We start from the raw sequence: 14,282 nt of genomic DNA, 5'->3' as shown, positions 1-14,282 counted from the left end.
AAGGCTGGGCTTTCTCTGAATGACAGAGGTCCCAAAGCACCCCTCAGAACCCAGCATCTTCTCCAAGCTTGAGTCCCCGAGAGCAGACCAGGCAGGGACCTCAGGGCTTACGCCGACTGCGACCGCCCTCAGGACCAGATCCCCGTGTCTCAGGGCTGGGCCTGTCAGAGCAGGGCCTGGGGCTGGAGTGGCACCAGAACCAGGACCAGTGCTGGCCTCAAGGCTGGCCTTGACCGCTTCCCCTTGGTTCCGGCCCTCAGCCCTTTCCTCAGGGCTGGGCCTGGCTGCGGAGCCACTGGCCCCTCAGCGCCCCGACCTCCTGCCCGTACCACTCGTGCAGCTGGGCGAAGGAGGCCGAGTGGAGAGGCCCGCTGGGCGCCGAGGCCCGCCGGCAGGGCGGTAGTGGCGGGGGCTCGGGGCCGGGCAGGGGTCTGGGGGCGGCGCCAGCGGGGGGGGGGGGGGCGGCGGCGGGGGCGGGGATCTCCGCGCTCCACAAGGCACAGCCGTCCTCCTTGGGCGGGAGCGCGTGGGGTCTGCGAGGCGGGAGTGGGTCGCCTGCGCGCGCGGCCGCCAACTGGTGTCCCAGCTCGCGCACCACCAGCCGCAGGTAGTCGAAGCTGGCCCGCGACAGCGCCTTCACCCAGCCCTCCATGGCGGCTTGGCTCTCGGCCTCCAGCACGTAGGTGTGGGCCCGGGCCCCAGCGAAGCGCACGGCGAAGGTGAACTCCTCGGCCGCCTCCACCAGCTCCACGGTGCAGCCCTCCAGGATGATGACTCCCACGGGCTCACGGCCGGCCGCGTCCCCGAAGCAGAAGAGCATGTTGCCGCGCGGTACAGGCCAGCGGCGGTGGTGGGCCGCATGCCGGCCGCCCTTCTTGTACTGGAAGCCCGCGTTGTCGGCCGGGGCGTCGCAGGTGGCGTGGAAGGCCAGGCTGCGCTGGTTCAACTTCATGGCGGCGGGGCCTGGGGGCTTGGGACCTCTCAGGCCACTGCTCACTATCCCGCCCTCTGCTCAGTTCTGGGACTGAGTCCCACGGCCCGGGACTCGCTCGGTGGCGGCGGCAGCGGTGCTTTGTCTCCCGGGCGGCCGAGCCGGCGCAGCAGCGGGACAGCACGGATCCGTCGGAAGGAGGCGGAGGTAGCCGGCTGTTTTTCTAATTCTTCACTGTTCTATAGTATTCTGTTATCTTAATATAGTATGGTGTATCTGTTCTATAATTGATAGATCTTTGGGTCATTTGCAGTTTGGGCTCCTAGAAATAGTGTTCTTAAATATGCCTTGTGGTGAACATAACTACATATTCTATCAAGTGAAATTGCTAGTGCGAGGGCAGAATCAGAATTGTCATGCATATAGCAGCGATACCTAAGGCCCATGTGTCTTATAAGGCTTATTTCTTAAAAAATAACACTTGGAAAGGATACTTTTATGATAACAAGATAGTAGTTGCTTTCCTGAGTTCTATGAGAGAAGGGGGAGTTTTCTGTATCTTAAGATTTCTTTTAGTAATTAGTAGGGCTTACAGTTTTCAAAGCCAAAAGTTGAAATTTCATTCATGACCACTCAGGGTAAAAAGCTTATCTAAGAACTCAATATTTACAATACGAAATGAAAAGGGACAAAATGGGATGACTAACAATTGGATTCGTGATGTAGAAAATTATTGATTAGAAACCATACCTGAATCGTAATGTAAAATGGTCAATGTTAACTGGACACCATTGCTTTGGTATGAATAAGAAAAAATCATGAAGAAAGTGTTACCTTATTAGGTTAATCTGATAGTTACATTCAGGATAAATTAAAGGGGAGAGAGAGAAGCAATTAGAAAGCTTCTAAACCATTTAAAATTAATGGTTACTCAGACCAGAAGTGAAGAATGGGTATAGAAAGTGTGCGTGTGTGTCTTTATGTGTGTATTGTGGGCAGCTAGAGCTACACATACAATAGACGGTCTGAGGGAAGAATCGACAAGACATGACAACTGACTGTACACTGTAATGAAGAATACAACAGAAATTACATTTGATCCTAGGTAATGGCAAAGCACATAAATTGGATGTTCAGGAAAAGTGTTCCATTTCACAGGAAGAGTGAATTGGTTTCAGACACACCGAATTTTGTCTGATCCTGACATCTCAAAATGAAACTGATTAACAACCAAAAGAGAAGCATGGCCTTGACATGCAGACTGAGATGGCAATAGGAAGAAATAAAAGAATAAATGGGGACTCTCAAGACACCTCTTTAATTTTAAATAAAATTTAAAATGATTGAAAAATAATTTCACAGATGTTCAAAGAATGTTCTTCCCTTGAGACTGATTTGTAGACTCACTGGTTTAATCACATTACATGTTGAGCTACTTAATATATAAACAGTATTTAAGAAAGATTTCAAAGCTCTCCTGCTTAAACTTCTAGCACATAACTGCCAGGACGCAATTAGAGCCCACACACTTCAACTCTGAAGTCTGAAGCCAGATACATATAAATGTGTTTAGTTTAAATTAGCTATAGGATGTGAGGACTGGGCGGATGATTGAATTTTTTCTAAACTAGCTTAATGTTACATCCATTTTTCTATATCCTACGCTTATCCTACACGTTTTACATAAATGTGTATAAAGTGAAACACTTATTTTTATAGTTTTAACCTTTTATTCTCCTAAATTGTATAGCATAGTTCACATAGTTATCTTTCTATAGGCTCTAATAATAATATTTAGAATTAAAATCTCATTTCCATGTGAATTATTAATATTTGTAGGTTACACATTGATTTATGCAAACAGTTTAGTAAAGTTACATGAAGAATAGAGAGGAAAATAATGGACCTAGTTTGTTGATCTTCACAGCTTTGAGAAGGTTATTTGATCCAAATGGCTCAAATTGTTCATAGGTATTAAGAATTTTGAGAGGTTTTGAATGAAATATTATGATGGTAAAAGGGAACTTCAAAATATCTTAATAGAGAAGTAGTATGTTGAGGAAACAATCTTTGAATATTGGAAATATATATAAATACATACTCTAAGTCTCATTCTCTTTGAATGAAAAATAATAATTTATATTATTAAATAAATAGCTTATATTTATTGAGGGCTTACTATTTGTAGGAACTTGGCATTGCTGTCATGTCACTTTAAAAAAAATTCTTTGAATCCTTCCAACAAGAATATTAAATATACTATAATTATGCCCTTTTACAGTTGAAAAAATAAATCATACCCAACAAGGTCAACTGGAGGCAGTTCTTATATAAGGACCTAAGTCTCCCAGACTCTGAGGCTACAGTCGCAACCTCCAGTTGCCACTGCCAACCAAGCTGGCATGCATTTACTGAACAGGTAGATTTGACAGATTTAATAAATAAAAGTACAGGACATGCAGTGAAATTTGAACTTGAGATAAACAATGAATAATGCAATCACTATAGCAGAAGTATGTCACATGTAATATTTAGCACATGCTTATACCCTCCTCCCATAAGTTGTTTACCTGAAATACAGTTTAACTGGGCTGCTTGCATTTTTTCTGACTACCCTACAAACAGGCTGTCTTGTTTTTTAGACAAGGCCTGGCTGATCAGGAACTTAAAAGAGTTCAGAGAAACTAAAAGAGTGCAAAAGAGTTGCACTTAAAAGAGTTCAGAGAAACTAAAGTCTGTGGGAGATCAGAGATCATTTCTCAGCAAGCAGAATTTCAAATGACCATTTATTGTGTGTCATAAATAAGAAAATACTACACCAAGGAATTACTGGAAGAGGACATGTTTTTCTTCTACTAGACAATGTGCTGTTTCTACCGCAGTCCAGCACTTGGGGAGCACAGTAGTGGCCTGCTGTATACCTATGTGTTTAGTCTATGGGAATCTTCTGGTTGCCTGTGTTGAGTAGTTCTGTTCTCTTTAGTGCTAACTTTTTAACCTCAGGGTGCTAGTCTTTTACTTTAAAAGATTTAGTGTTATGTATTAAAGATCTGAGAGTCGAGTTAAATTATATAGCTATTTAATTAATTTCTCAATGCCATAATTTTCATAATTTTAATGCTTCCAAATAATTTTCATAGTTTTCTCCATTTAGTGAATAAATGAATGCTATCAGTTTTCTCCCTAAAAGATTATGCTCTTACATATGTCTAAGAGTTGTGGAGGGAGGATACTGGTTAATACACTAAATTGCTTTCTCCTTTGCTTTGTCTCTCTTGAGACTTTTTAATCTACTTTGATATACCTACACACCAACTTCATACTTTACCAATTAACCATTCATTACCTAATTATCTCCTCCAGCTGAGCACTCTACTTCTTTAGAATAATTTCCCCCTCATTATGATTCTTGTAACAGTATTATTTGCACTCTTTAGAAAGTTATTTCTAGTAACTTGAATTGCATTCAAATAATTCAGCTGATTTATAGAAGGCATTTTTCAATTTTCCTTAGATTTTTGCTATTGAAAGAGTTACACTGTAATTCTTAAGGCCACTTCAGAATTATCAGTCTCTCTTAGAATTTTACAAAATGTACTAAGCCCTCTTTTCAATGTAGTATTATTAAAAAAATTCCAGGATACTAAACATATGGTAGACAATTTCATTATTTTTCACAAATGATACTCAGGATAAGTAATATTATTTTGTGATTCTGAGTATTTAGAAAAATGAAACAAATATATTCCCATTGTAAAGTAGTTTTTTAAAAGCCTGCATTAAATAGCCATAATGGAGTAACTGGTACCCAGACTAGCCCTTCCATTATAAAGAATGATAAGAGAGGACAGCTGTTTTCAGGTAATGGGCAACAGGCAGTACATAGCTGTGAGTCTTACATAAAGGGAAATTCAGTTTAGCCCCATAAATTCCCAGCTTCATGCCTGCGGACAATTTCCCAATGAACCACAGCTTGAAGCTGGGGTCCCAACAAAGCACACAATCCCACAAAGCTGAGTAGAAAGTGATTAGAATGAAGTGGCTGGAACCTGTTGGGCAAAGCATCAGGAAGGGCAGTTCTGTGCAGAAGGAATGCCATTGGTCAGGGTGAGACACCTGCCAGTGCACAAGGGCTGGGATATATGTGCACAAAATGGGACCACTCAAGTCTAATGGGATACCAACCTCTACAGGGTTGAGTAGCAATGGAGCAGTGCTGGTCATGGGGAAAGGCACAAAAAACAGTGTCTGGTGACATCTGGCCTTGCCATTGGAGAGATCTCCTTAACATGTAAGCTGAGATGCCAGAAAGGCCTCAAAATAATGACATCCTGACAAAGCTGAAGTCCAAGTCTGAAAAAAATCCTTAGGGAAGATAGGACATGGAATTTGAGTATTGCCAACCTATTGGGCCTGGGAAACACCTTGGGCCTCCCTTGAGTCTACATCAACAAAGTGTAAAACAAGTCTAAATAAATTCAAGGGGACCCAGAAGTAACTAAACTGCCAGCTAAAATTAAAATTTTCATAAAGAGAATTCTGCATTTTTACAAGATAGTATCCAAAATGTCCAGAATTTAATACAAAACAAAACAAAAACTACCGTCAATAAAAGTGCTGAGATGATTCGGTGAGGTAAGGATAGTCTTTTTCACAAATAATGCTGGGACAACTGGATAACTACACATGAAAGAACAAAGTTAGACTCCTACCTCACATCAAATACAAAAATTAATTCAAAATGGATCAAAGACCTAAATGTACATTAAAAATATATAATACTTGAGGGAAAACATAGGTGTAAACATTCACAACCTTGCAGTAGGCAATGGTTTCTTAGATATGACACCAAAAGCACAAGTATCACAAGAAAAAAATAGATATACTAGATTTAATCAAAATTAAACATTTCTATGCCTCAAAACATCCCATGAAGAAAGTGAAAAGACAATCCACTGAATGGAATATTAAAAATCATATTTCTGATGAGAAACTTATATCCAGAATATACAAAGAACTCTTGCAACTTAATGAAAAGGCAAAACACTCATTTAAAACATAAGCAAAGGTTCTGAATAGATATTTTTCAAAAGAAAAAAAACATACAAATGGCCAATAAGCACATGAAAAGATGCTCAACATCATTAGCCGTCAGGGAAACACAAACCAAAACTATAGTGAGACACAACTTCACACCCACTATAATGGTTATGATCAAAACGACAGCAAATGAAGATACGGAGAAATTAAAACTCTTATATATTGCTGGTGGGAATGCAGAATAATGCAGTCTCTCTGAAAAACAGCTTGGCAATTCCTCAAACGACAACAACAAAAAACCAAAAACAAAAAAAAACCCCAATCCCCCCCCTCAAAAAAAAACAGTGTTACCATACAATCTAGCAATACCACTCCTAGGTGTCTACTTGGAGAGAAATAAGAACATGTTCACAGAAACTTACACATGGAGGTTCAAGAAAACATTATTCATAACAGTCATGAAGTGGAAACAATCCAAATATCCATAAACTCATGAATAAAGAAAATGTGCAACGGCATATTCACTGTTCTCATGGCATATTAAGGGAGACTGGGGTCAGTGCGCCTGCGCGCCTGCGTGATTAGCGCCTCTGGACTCGCGAGAGCGATCACCCGGGATCTCAGGTGACGGGAGGACGCGGTTGGTTGGCTGACTCGGTTGTGCGGAAGGAAAAGGCCGGAACCTGAGGGCCGATGTCGAACCCTGATGACATTCCTTGACCTAAGAAGTTCAGACAAAGGAGGTGTGACGGTGGGATGATGGGAAGAAACGGGGTCGCAGCTACAGGAAAAAGAAGTCAGATCTTTGATGGAGCTCGTGCAGGTGGTGTTTGACTTTTGCAAGTGTTTCTGCTTTAAAACTGCCTGGAACCCGGTCCCTCCTTCCTGCCTGTAGTGCTGCACCTTAATCCTGGGACTTTTGCTGGGGTCCCTTCCTTGGACATGCCATCCTTATCCTTGGTGCGGCAGACCGGATGAGGTTCACCGTCGTTTCTCTGCTGAAAAAGCCCAGCCAGCAGCTCATCTCAGAGGTAAAAATCCCCCTTCCTACGCATGTGATTTACACTCAGCCGCCTGGATTCCCATTCAGCTTTGAGATATCTTGTCCTGGCTGGCATACCCTTCTCAAGTGTCACTTCTCTTGTGAAGCCTGATCCCAGAACACCCACGTAACCACTGGCTTCTCTGCAGCACATCGCCTTGAACTTCTTATTGCCGCCGCAGCCTAGTCCACTGCCTGGAATTAGAAAAAGTCAGTAAAGCAGTTCTATTAAAACAAACTAATACATGTGACTTGAATGATAAAGGACTATAAAATTGAAGGTTTTTTAAAAGCCATAATGCTGAGCATAATGCCTGGCACATAATGGGTGTTCATACTTTTTTTTGAATGCAGTAATAGGTAAATCATCTGGTCTAACTTGTCTTTTACAGATGAGGAGAGGGGAGACGCACACTTCTGAACAGCCATAAGGTTTTCCCATGTCACCTAAGTTCCTACAAGGGAAGCAAAAAGTCGCCTTTGTTGGGCTATACCCTTTTTGCTGAAGATATCAGACAAAAAAGTAAGTCACCAGAATTTTTTAATGACCCACAGTAAGAAAGAAATGCTGTTTTTCATGTGGCTAAATTTAGTCAATGTGCAGCAACCCTTCATTAGGGATTATGTTCTTTATTTTTGTGTTAAAATGTCTCAATAAGATTAAGAGTTACATAATAGGAGCTTGGGGGCATTTTTAATGACTATTTGACAAAATAAATATTAATAATATCTTCCTTTTAAGTACTAAAAAAAATGAAGTACTGATACATGCTACAACATGGATGAACTTTGAACACATCTTGCTAAGTGAAAAAAGCCAGTCACAAAAGACCACATATTTTATGATTTCATTTACATGAAATGTCTAGAATAAGCAAATCTATAGAGGATAAAAGTAAATTAGTGGGGGAAAATGGGTAGCATGACTGCAAAAGGGTACATGGTTTCTTTTAGGGGTGATGAAAATGTTCTTAAATTGAGTATGGTGATGGCACAAGTATGAGAATATACTAAGAACCATTGTGTCGTTCAATTTAGATAAATGGTTAAATTATATGGTAAATTTTCTCAGTAAAGCAGTTGTTCACCCCCAAAGCAATGATCGTACAAAGAAATAATGATAAATATATAACTATATAATTATATATATGTGTGTACTAACGAGTATTACACATAGTCATGAAAAGGCAGTTAGTAGAAACCAAACCTGAAATGACACAAAGGTTATACTAAACAAATACAGATTTAAAGCATCTATTAAAAATATCTTTGAATAGTTAAAGCAAAAAGTAGTCTGAATTAATCATAAATGCTAATCTTATCTGATAAATGGAGAAAATAATAATGAGAAGTTTAGAACTAACTAAAATTTAAGAAAACTATTTGATGGTCTTAGCAGATTACAGGTGACAGAATAAAAAAGTCAGTAAATTGAGGGCAGGTCTGTAGAAATTATCAGTCTGAAGAACAGAGGGACAAAGAATGAAGAAAAATGAGCCAAGTTTCTGGGGACCTGAGTGGAACAATATCAAACGATAAATTAATTGGGACAGAAAAAATTTGAAGAAAAAGACTAAAACCTTTAAAATGATATGAAAATTACATTTAGATTCCAGTAGCTCAGTCAACCACTAACAGCATAAATATAATCAGCAGGCACATTAAGGAAAGTTAGTCAAATTGTAGAAAACTAAGATAAAGAGAAAATCTTGAAAACAACCAGAAGGAAAAAAATTATATACATATGAACAATGGGAAGAATTTTTGCTGATTTCTCATCAATAATGATTTAAGCCCAAAAGAACAAAATATGTCCAGTGCACTGATGGATTTATAACATATGTGGAAGTAAAAGATCTGACAACAATCATCAAAGGATGTGAGATGCTAAACAGAGTTATACTGTTTAAGGTAATTGTATTTGCAAAGAAGGAAGTGGGAAATTGGATGTGAGGCTGTGAAGTGAGAAAGGGGATATAAAGTAATTGCATGAAGATGAGGAGCTGTTACTATTACAGGAGACGCTGTATAATAAGTGCGGACTACATTAGTGAACAAGACATTTTGTCCCTATTTTAAGTAGGGACAAAATAAAGTGACATAGTGAGTCTTGCAAGGAAGACAAATGAATTACACCAATGTTTATTTGACTAAGGTTGTAAATAAGTAATAAGGAACATTACAGTGTAGAATTTGATAAAGATGATATGGAGCGTTATTTGTGATAGTGATACAACAGCAGGTGGGTATTATATTTTATAACATTCAGCAATTTTTCCTATAATGAAGTTTAGATATTGTTTTATTCTCCATTAGTGGTGCCCTTCTTTGAGGCTATAACTCTCTTGTTCATCTTTGGATCTGTAACTACACTTAACCCTGTGTCTGACACAGTACAGACTATACCTTCAAAGATCATGAAATTTTCAACAAGAAAAATAAATTCCACAATAAAATAATTCCTATACAGTTTATTGCCTTCTACCAAGTCCTGAAAAAATAAAGTGTTAGGTAATGGGTTGAGAATAACGTCCAGGTATATTTTCAGGATACCCAGGTTGGGAGTAAAACTTAGAAACAAAACAGACTTTCTTTAGTACAGGTTCTTAGAATGCCCTTTTCTATTAATAATTTTAAGTATTAGGAGAAGTTTGGTCTCCTGACTTTGAGGAAACTTTCTAGTATTTCCTTTGTGAGTAATTTTGGGAGCCTGGTTTTCACCAGTTTCTCTGATTTGGCCCAAGTTTAATCATGAGTAATATTAAACAAACTTCCAATTTTAAAAAAGTGAGAACTACATGCCTGATTACTTTGTATTTTATGATACATGAAATCAGAAAAAGTCTAACTCTTTATATTAATTGTATTGATTATATTTTGTTTACTTTGTATAGTATAGAGAATAACATAAAGTATGTGTTATCATATTAACTTTAATTACACATTTCTTAAATTACCATGGTTTTATAAGATTTTTTTCCTCTTTGGTCATTTGAAACTGTTTTGAAAAGAAAAACCATTAAAAAAAAAAAAGAAACATTGAATTTTTATCTCAGAAGTTTCCTTTTACAAGTGATTGGCTATTTCCTAAGTGTAGAGCAGGGGTCCCCAACCCCTGGGCCATGGCCCAGTAACTGTCCGTGGCCTGTTAGGAACTGGGCCGCACAGCAGGAGGTGAGTGGCCGGTGAGCCAGCAAAGCTTCATCTGTAGGTACAGCTGCTCCCCATGGCTCACATTACCGCCTGAGCTCTGCTTCCTGTTAGATCAGTGGCAGCATTAGCTTCTCATAGGAGCGCAAACCCTACTGTGAACTGTGCATTCAAGGGATCTAGGTTGTGCACTCATTATGAGAATCTAATGCCTGATGATCTAGGTGGAGCTGAGGCAGTAATGCTAGCACTGGGGAGTGGCTGCAAATACAGATTATCATTAGCAGAGAGGTTTGACTGCACAGAGAACATAATAAATCAATTGCTTGCAGACCCATATCAAAACCCTATCAGTGAGTAGCAAGTGAAAACAAGCTCAGGGCTCCCAGTGATTCTGCTTTATGGTGAGTTGTATAATTATTTCATTATATATTACAATGTAATAACAATAGAAATAAAGTACACAATAAATGTAATGCACTTGAATCATCCTGGAACCACCCTCCTTCCCCGTTGGTGGAAAAATTTTCTTCCACAAAACTGGCCCCTGGTACCTAAAAGGTTGGAGACTGCTGGTATAGAGTATGATGTTAATATATTTCTCTAGTTCCAGTAATTCATTTTAACACTTATATGATCATTTTTTACTTTTTTATGTTAAGACAGTTAATTTTTTTTGCAAGTGACAGTTGGAAGAAGGAGATTTGTTCAGATTTTTTAAAAAGTTTCAATTGAATCTGTTGACACAACTAGCAAACATATGGCAAAGTAACTTACTTACATTCCAGTAAAATGCTTTCGTCTTCTCAGATCTTAGCAATGTCATATAGCTTCCAGATATATAATGTAAAACTGATTATAATACATTGGACTGAAAAGTAAACTAAGGGCTGAGGGTATCAATATTATAATACCAAACCTTTCCCATCTAGATTATTTAAATTTATACCAACTAGGTTAGTAGTTTTTCTTTTTTTTTTTTTTTTTTTTTTTTTGGTATGCGGGCCTCTCACTGTTGTGGCCTTCTCCCGTTGTGGAGCACAGGCTCTGCGGCCATGGCTCACGGGCCCAGCCGCTCTGCGGCATGTGGGATCCTCCCGGACCGGGTCACGAACCCGTGTCCCCTGCATTGGCAGGCAGACTCTCAACCACTGCACCACCAGGGAAGCCCTAGGTTAGTAGTTTTAGTTACCAAACATAGCTGATTGTTTCTATCACATAACCACTAATTTATCCAAAGGTAGTTATTGAGTCTTTATGACTATGCTAGACAATGCCACTTCAAAAATAAAATAAAGCATAATCATTGCCCTAACAATATTCACATTAGGTCATCTAGGGAATTTATTTTTAACGGAACTACTTCAATGAAATATAAATGACAAAGTAGGCCTGGGTAGTTTTGGCCCAAAGTAGATACTGCTTTCTAAATTATTATATTTATAATAATATTAAATTGAAAAACATAATCTGAGAATAGTTGAGAGATTTAGAGATGGCATTAGCATATTGATATAGAAGTTGTCAAAAGAAGTTTAGAAACATTTATTGATACATAATTATAAAGAATTTATATCTCCAGGTGTACATCAGTCTGAGTGTACAGCAGTATGAATCATGAATAAAAAATAATATACTGAATTATCTCTGAAAATTGTTTTGGAAGAGCCGATTACAAAAAGCATCCCATGATCACTGATTCTGCAGTGGCATTATGTCAGGAAGTGTTCCATGTCAAATTCAGTTTAAATAATGTGTCTTTAACCAAGGTTAAGTTTTTCATTAGAGTAATTGTCAAAATAAAGTAGCACAATTATGCATTGTGATATCTAAGAGAGGCCTGGACTACCTTGAAAGACCTCTAATATTTATTTTACTACTAAACTCTATTTTACCAAATCTATATTGAAAAAAGCGATATGTATGAATAGTTTGGAGCTTCCTATGTCACTTAGTTTACAAAGCCCATTTTTTCCTTTATATTATAAATCTGAACATATAAATGAATTGAGAAAGGGTGTATTCTTTTGAAGAAGGTGTTCAGAAAATAGGTTATTATGTGGAGAAAAATCAAGTTGTTTTCTGCCTGAGAATATATACAAGATAGGTTTCCATTCATTTTAAACATTAAATATGAAAGTGAAAGTATTCAGTTAATGCATATTATGTCATTGATTTTAGGTGTTAATTTGATTGGATCATAGGGTGTCCAGCTATTTGGCTAAGCCTTCTTTCTGATTGAGTGGCATGCCTGAAGAGGACATGAAAGCTCCATACCCCTTCCCTTATATCTTGCTGTATGCATCTCTTCCATATGGCTGTTCCTGCGTTGTATTCCTTTATAACGAAGTAGTAATCTACTAAGTAAAATGTCTTCCTGAATTCTGTAAGCTGCTCTAGCAAATTAATCAAAACCGTGTAGGGTGTCATTGGAACCTCCAATCTATAGCCAATCAGTCAGCACAGGTAACAAGGTGGACTTGTGACTGGTGTCTTAAGTGGGGGTGGGGGCAGTCCTGCAGGACTGAGCCCTTAACCTATGGATCCTGATGCTATCTCCAGGTAGACAGTATCAGAATTGAGTTGAATTGTGGGACATCCAGCTGGTGCCAGAGACTTGCTTGGTGGTGTGGAATAAGCACACACATGATGAAAAATTTCTTTACATACATTTCAAAAAAACATGAAGAAGAAGCAGCTAAGGCTGAGTGTAAGAAGAATGAAAAAGAAAAAGATAAATAGAAGACAAAATCAGGGATTTTGGGCTTCCCTGGTGGCGCAGTGGTTGAGAGTCCGCCTGCCGATGCAGGGGACGTGGGTTCGTGCCCCGGTCTGGGAAGATCCCACATGCCGCAGAGTGGCTGGACCCGTGAGCCATGGCCGCTGAACCTGCGCGTCTGGAGCCTGTGCTCCGCAACGGGAGAGGCCACAACAGTGAGAGGCCCGCGTACCACAAAAAAAAACAAAATCAGGGATTTTTATATCTTGTATGGGGCACCATTTCAGTGTAAATGTGGTCATGTGGTCCTACTCTTCCACACTGAGAAAGTGAATTTTTTTAACTTGTGTAGTGAGAGGATAGGATAGCACAAACTGAACTGGGTCCTAATTCTGTCCAGTTGAATACTTTATTGTAATGATGGTTACTCTTCATGGTCATCTTAGTCTGCCCCCACCATTTTTTTTTGAATAAAACTTGTATAGAATGGGAATGATGAAGGAAAAACATCTAGATCTAGACCTGGATCTGTCTAATCTTCTATTGGTTCTGTTTCTCTGGAGAACCCTGACTAATACACACATTATATAGGAAAATATATTTGTGATCCAGAGATGAGAAAGGACTTCCTAAAACTCTCAGAGTACTACCCTAAGGTATGATGTTGGTGGCTATGATTATATAAAGTTAAATTTTTCTGTTCAGTGACATATCCTATTAATTATAGATTGGGAAAAGGTACTTATAGTTTTTAAAACTAGTAGCTAATATCTAGGATTTGAAGACATTCCTGTAAACTGGCAAGAAAAAAAGTGTCTTCAGTATCAAAATAGCAAAAAATATGAAGAGAAAATTTACAGAAGAGGATTTCCAAGCCATACACACATTAGTAACCAAAGGAAAGGAAATATCAATGAGATATTACACAGAAGTCATTAGAATGACAGAATAAGCAGTGGAATGAAGCCACGTGTTGGTAGTTGTGTGAGGACATGGGAATTCTCATGCACAGCTGGTGCAAGGGGTGGTGGGTGTAGCCGTATTGAAGAAGAATCTTTTAAGACTTGTTCAAATTAAGTAGACTCAGGTCTTCAGACCTAGAAACTTGGCTTTTGCGTGCATATGCAAAAGAAGCTCCCACACAGGTGCATATGGGGACATGAATGAGGTTGCTCATTGCAACTAAATATTGGGGGAATAAATGAAAAAATTGTCTGTTACAAGTTTCTTTTTGAGAACCATTTCTGTGTTAAATGAAGTCGGACTAGTAGATCAGGCAAAAGAAGAACATTTGAGTGCTGTTTGGCTGGATTTTCGCATCTTACGAGAAAAGAAAAACAAAGCTTAAGCATAGGATGAGGAAAAGCTATGCATGTATGTACTGCATTGTGTTCAAGAGA

At 39.0% G+C, this 14,282-nt stretch overlaps 1 protein-coding gene across 1 annotated transcript; it reads right to left on the bottom strand.

Annotated features, from left to right (window-relative positions):
- Positions 1-268: 268 nt before the first annotated feature.
- LOC117307496 (sesquipedalian-1-like) lies at positions 269-964 on the bottom strand. Its single transcript, XM_033846916.1, has one exon. The coding sequence runs from the start codon at positions 950-952 to the stop codon at positions 269-271; it is 684 nt and encodes a 227-aa protein (XP_033702807.1). The 5' UTR covers positions 953-964.
- Between the last annotated feature and the right edge of the window lie 13,318 nt (positions 965-14,282).

This window comes from Tursiops truncatus, chromosome 1 (assembly GCF_011762595.2).
Source record: "Tursiops truncatus isolate mTurTru1 chromosome 1, mTurTru1.mat.Y, whole genome shotgun sequence".
NCBI classification, from domain to species: Eukaryota; Metazoa; Chordata; class Mammalia; order Artiodactyla; family Delphinidae; genus Tursiops; species Tursiops truncatus.
This window is presented reverse-complemented; position numbering and strand designations above follow the sequence as displayed.

Bases quoted from the DNA above. Each gene is read 5' to 3' on its own strand.
- LOC117307496 (XM_033846916.1), bottom strand. From the start codon at position 952: ATGAAGTTGAACCAGCGCAGCCTGGCCTTCCACGCCACCTGCGACGCC.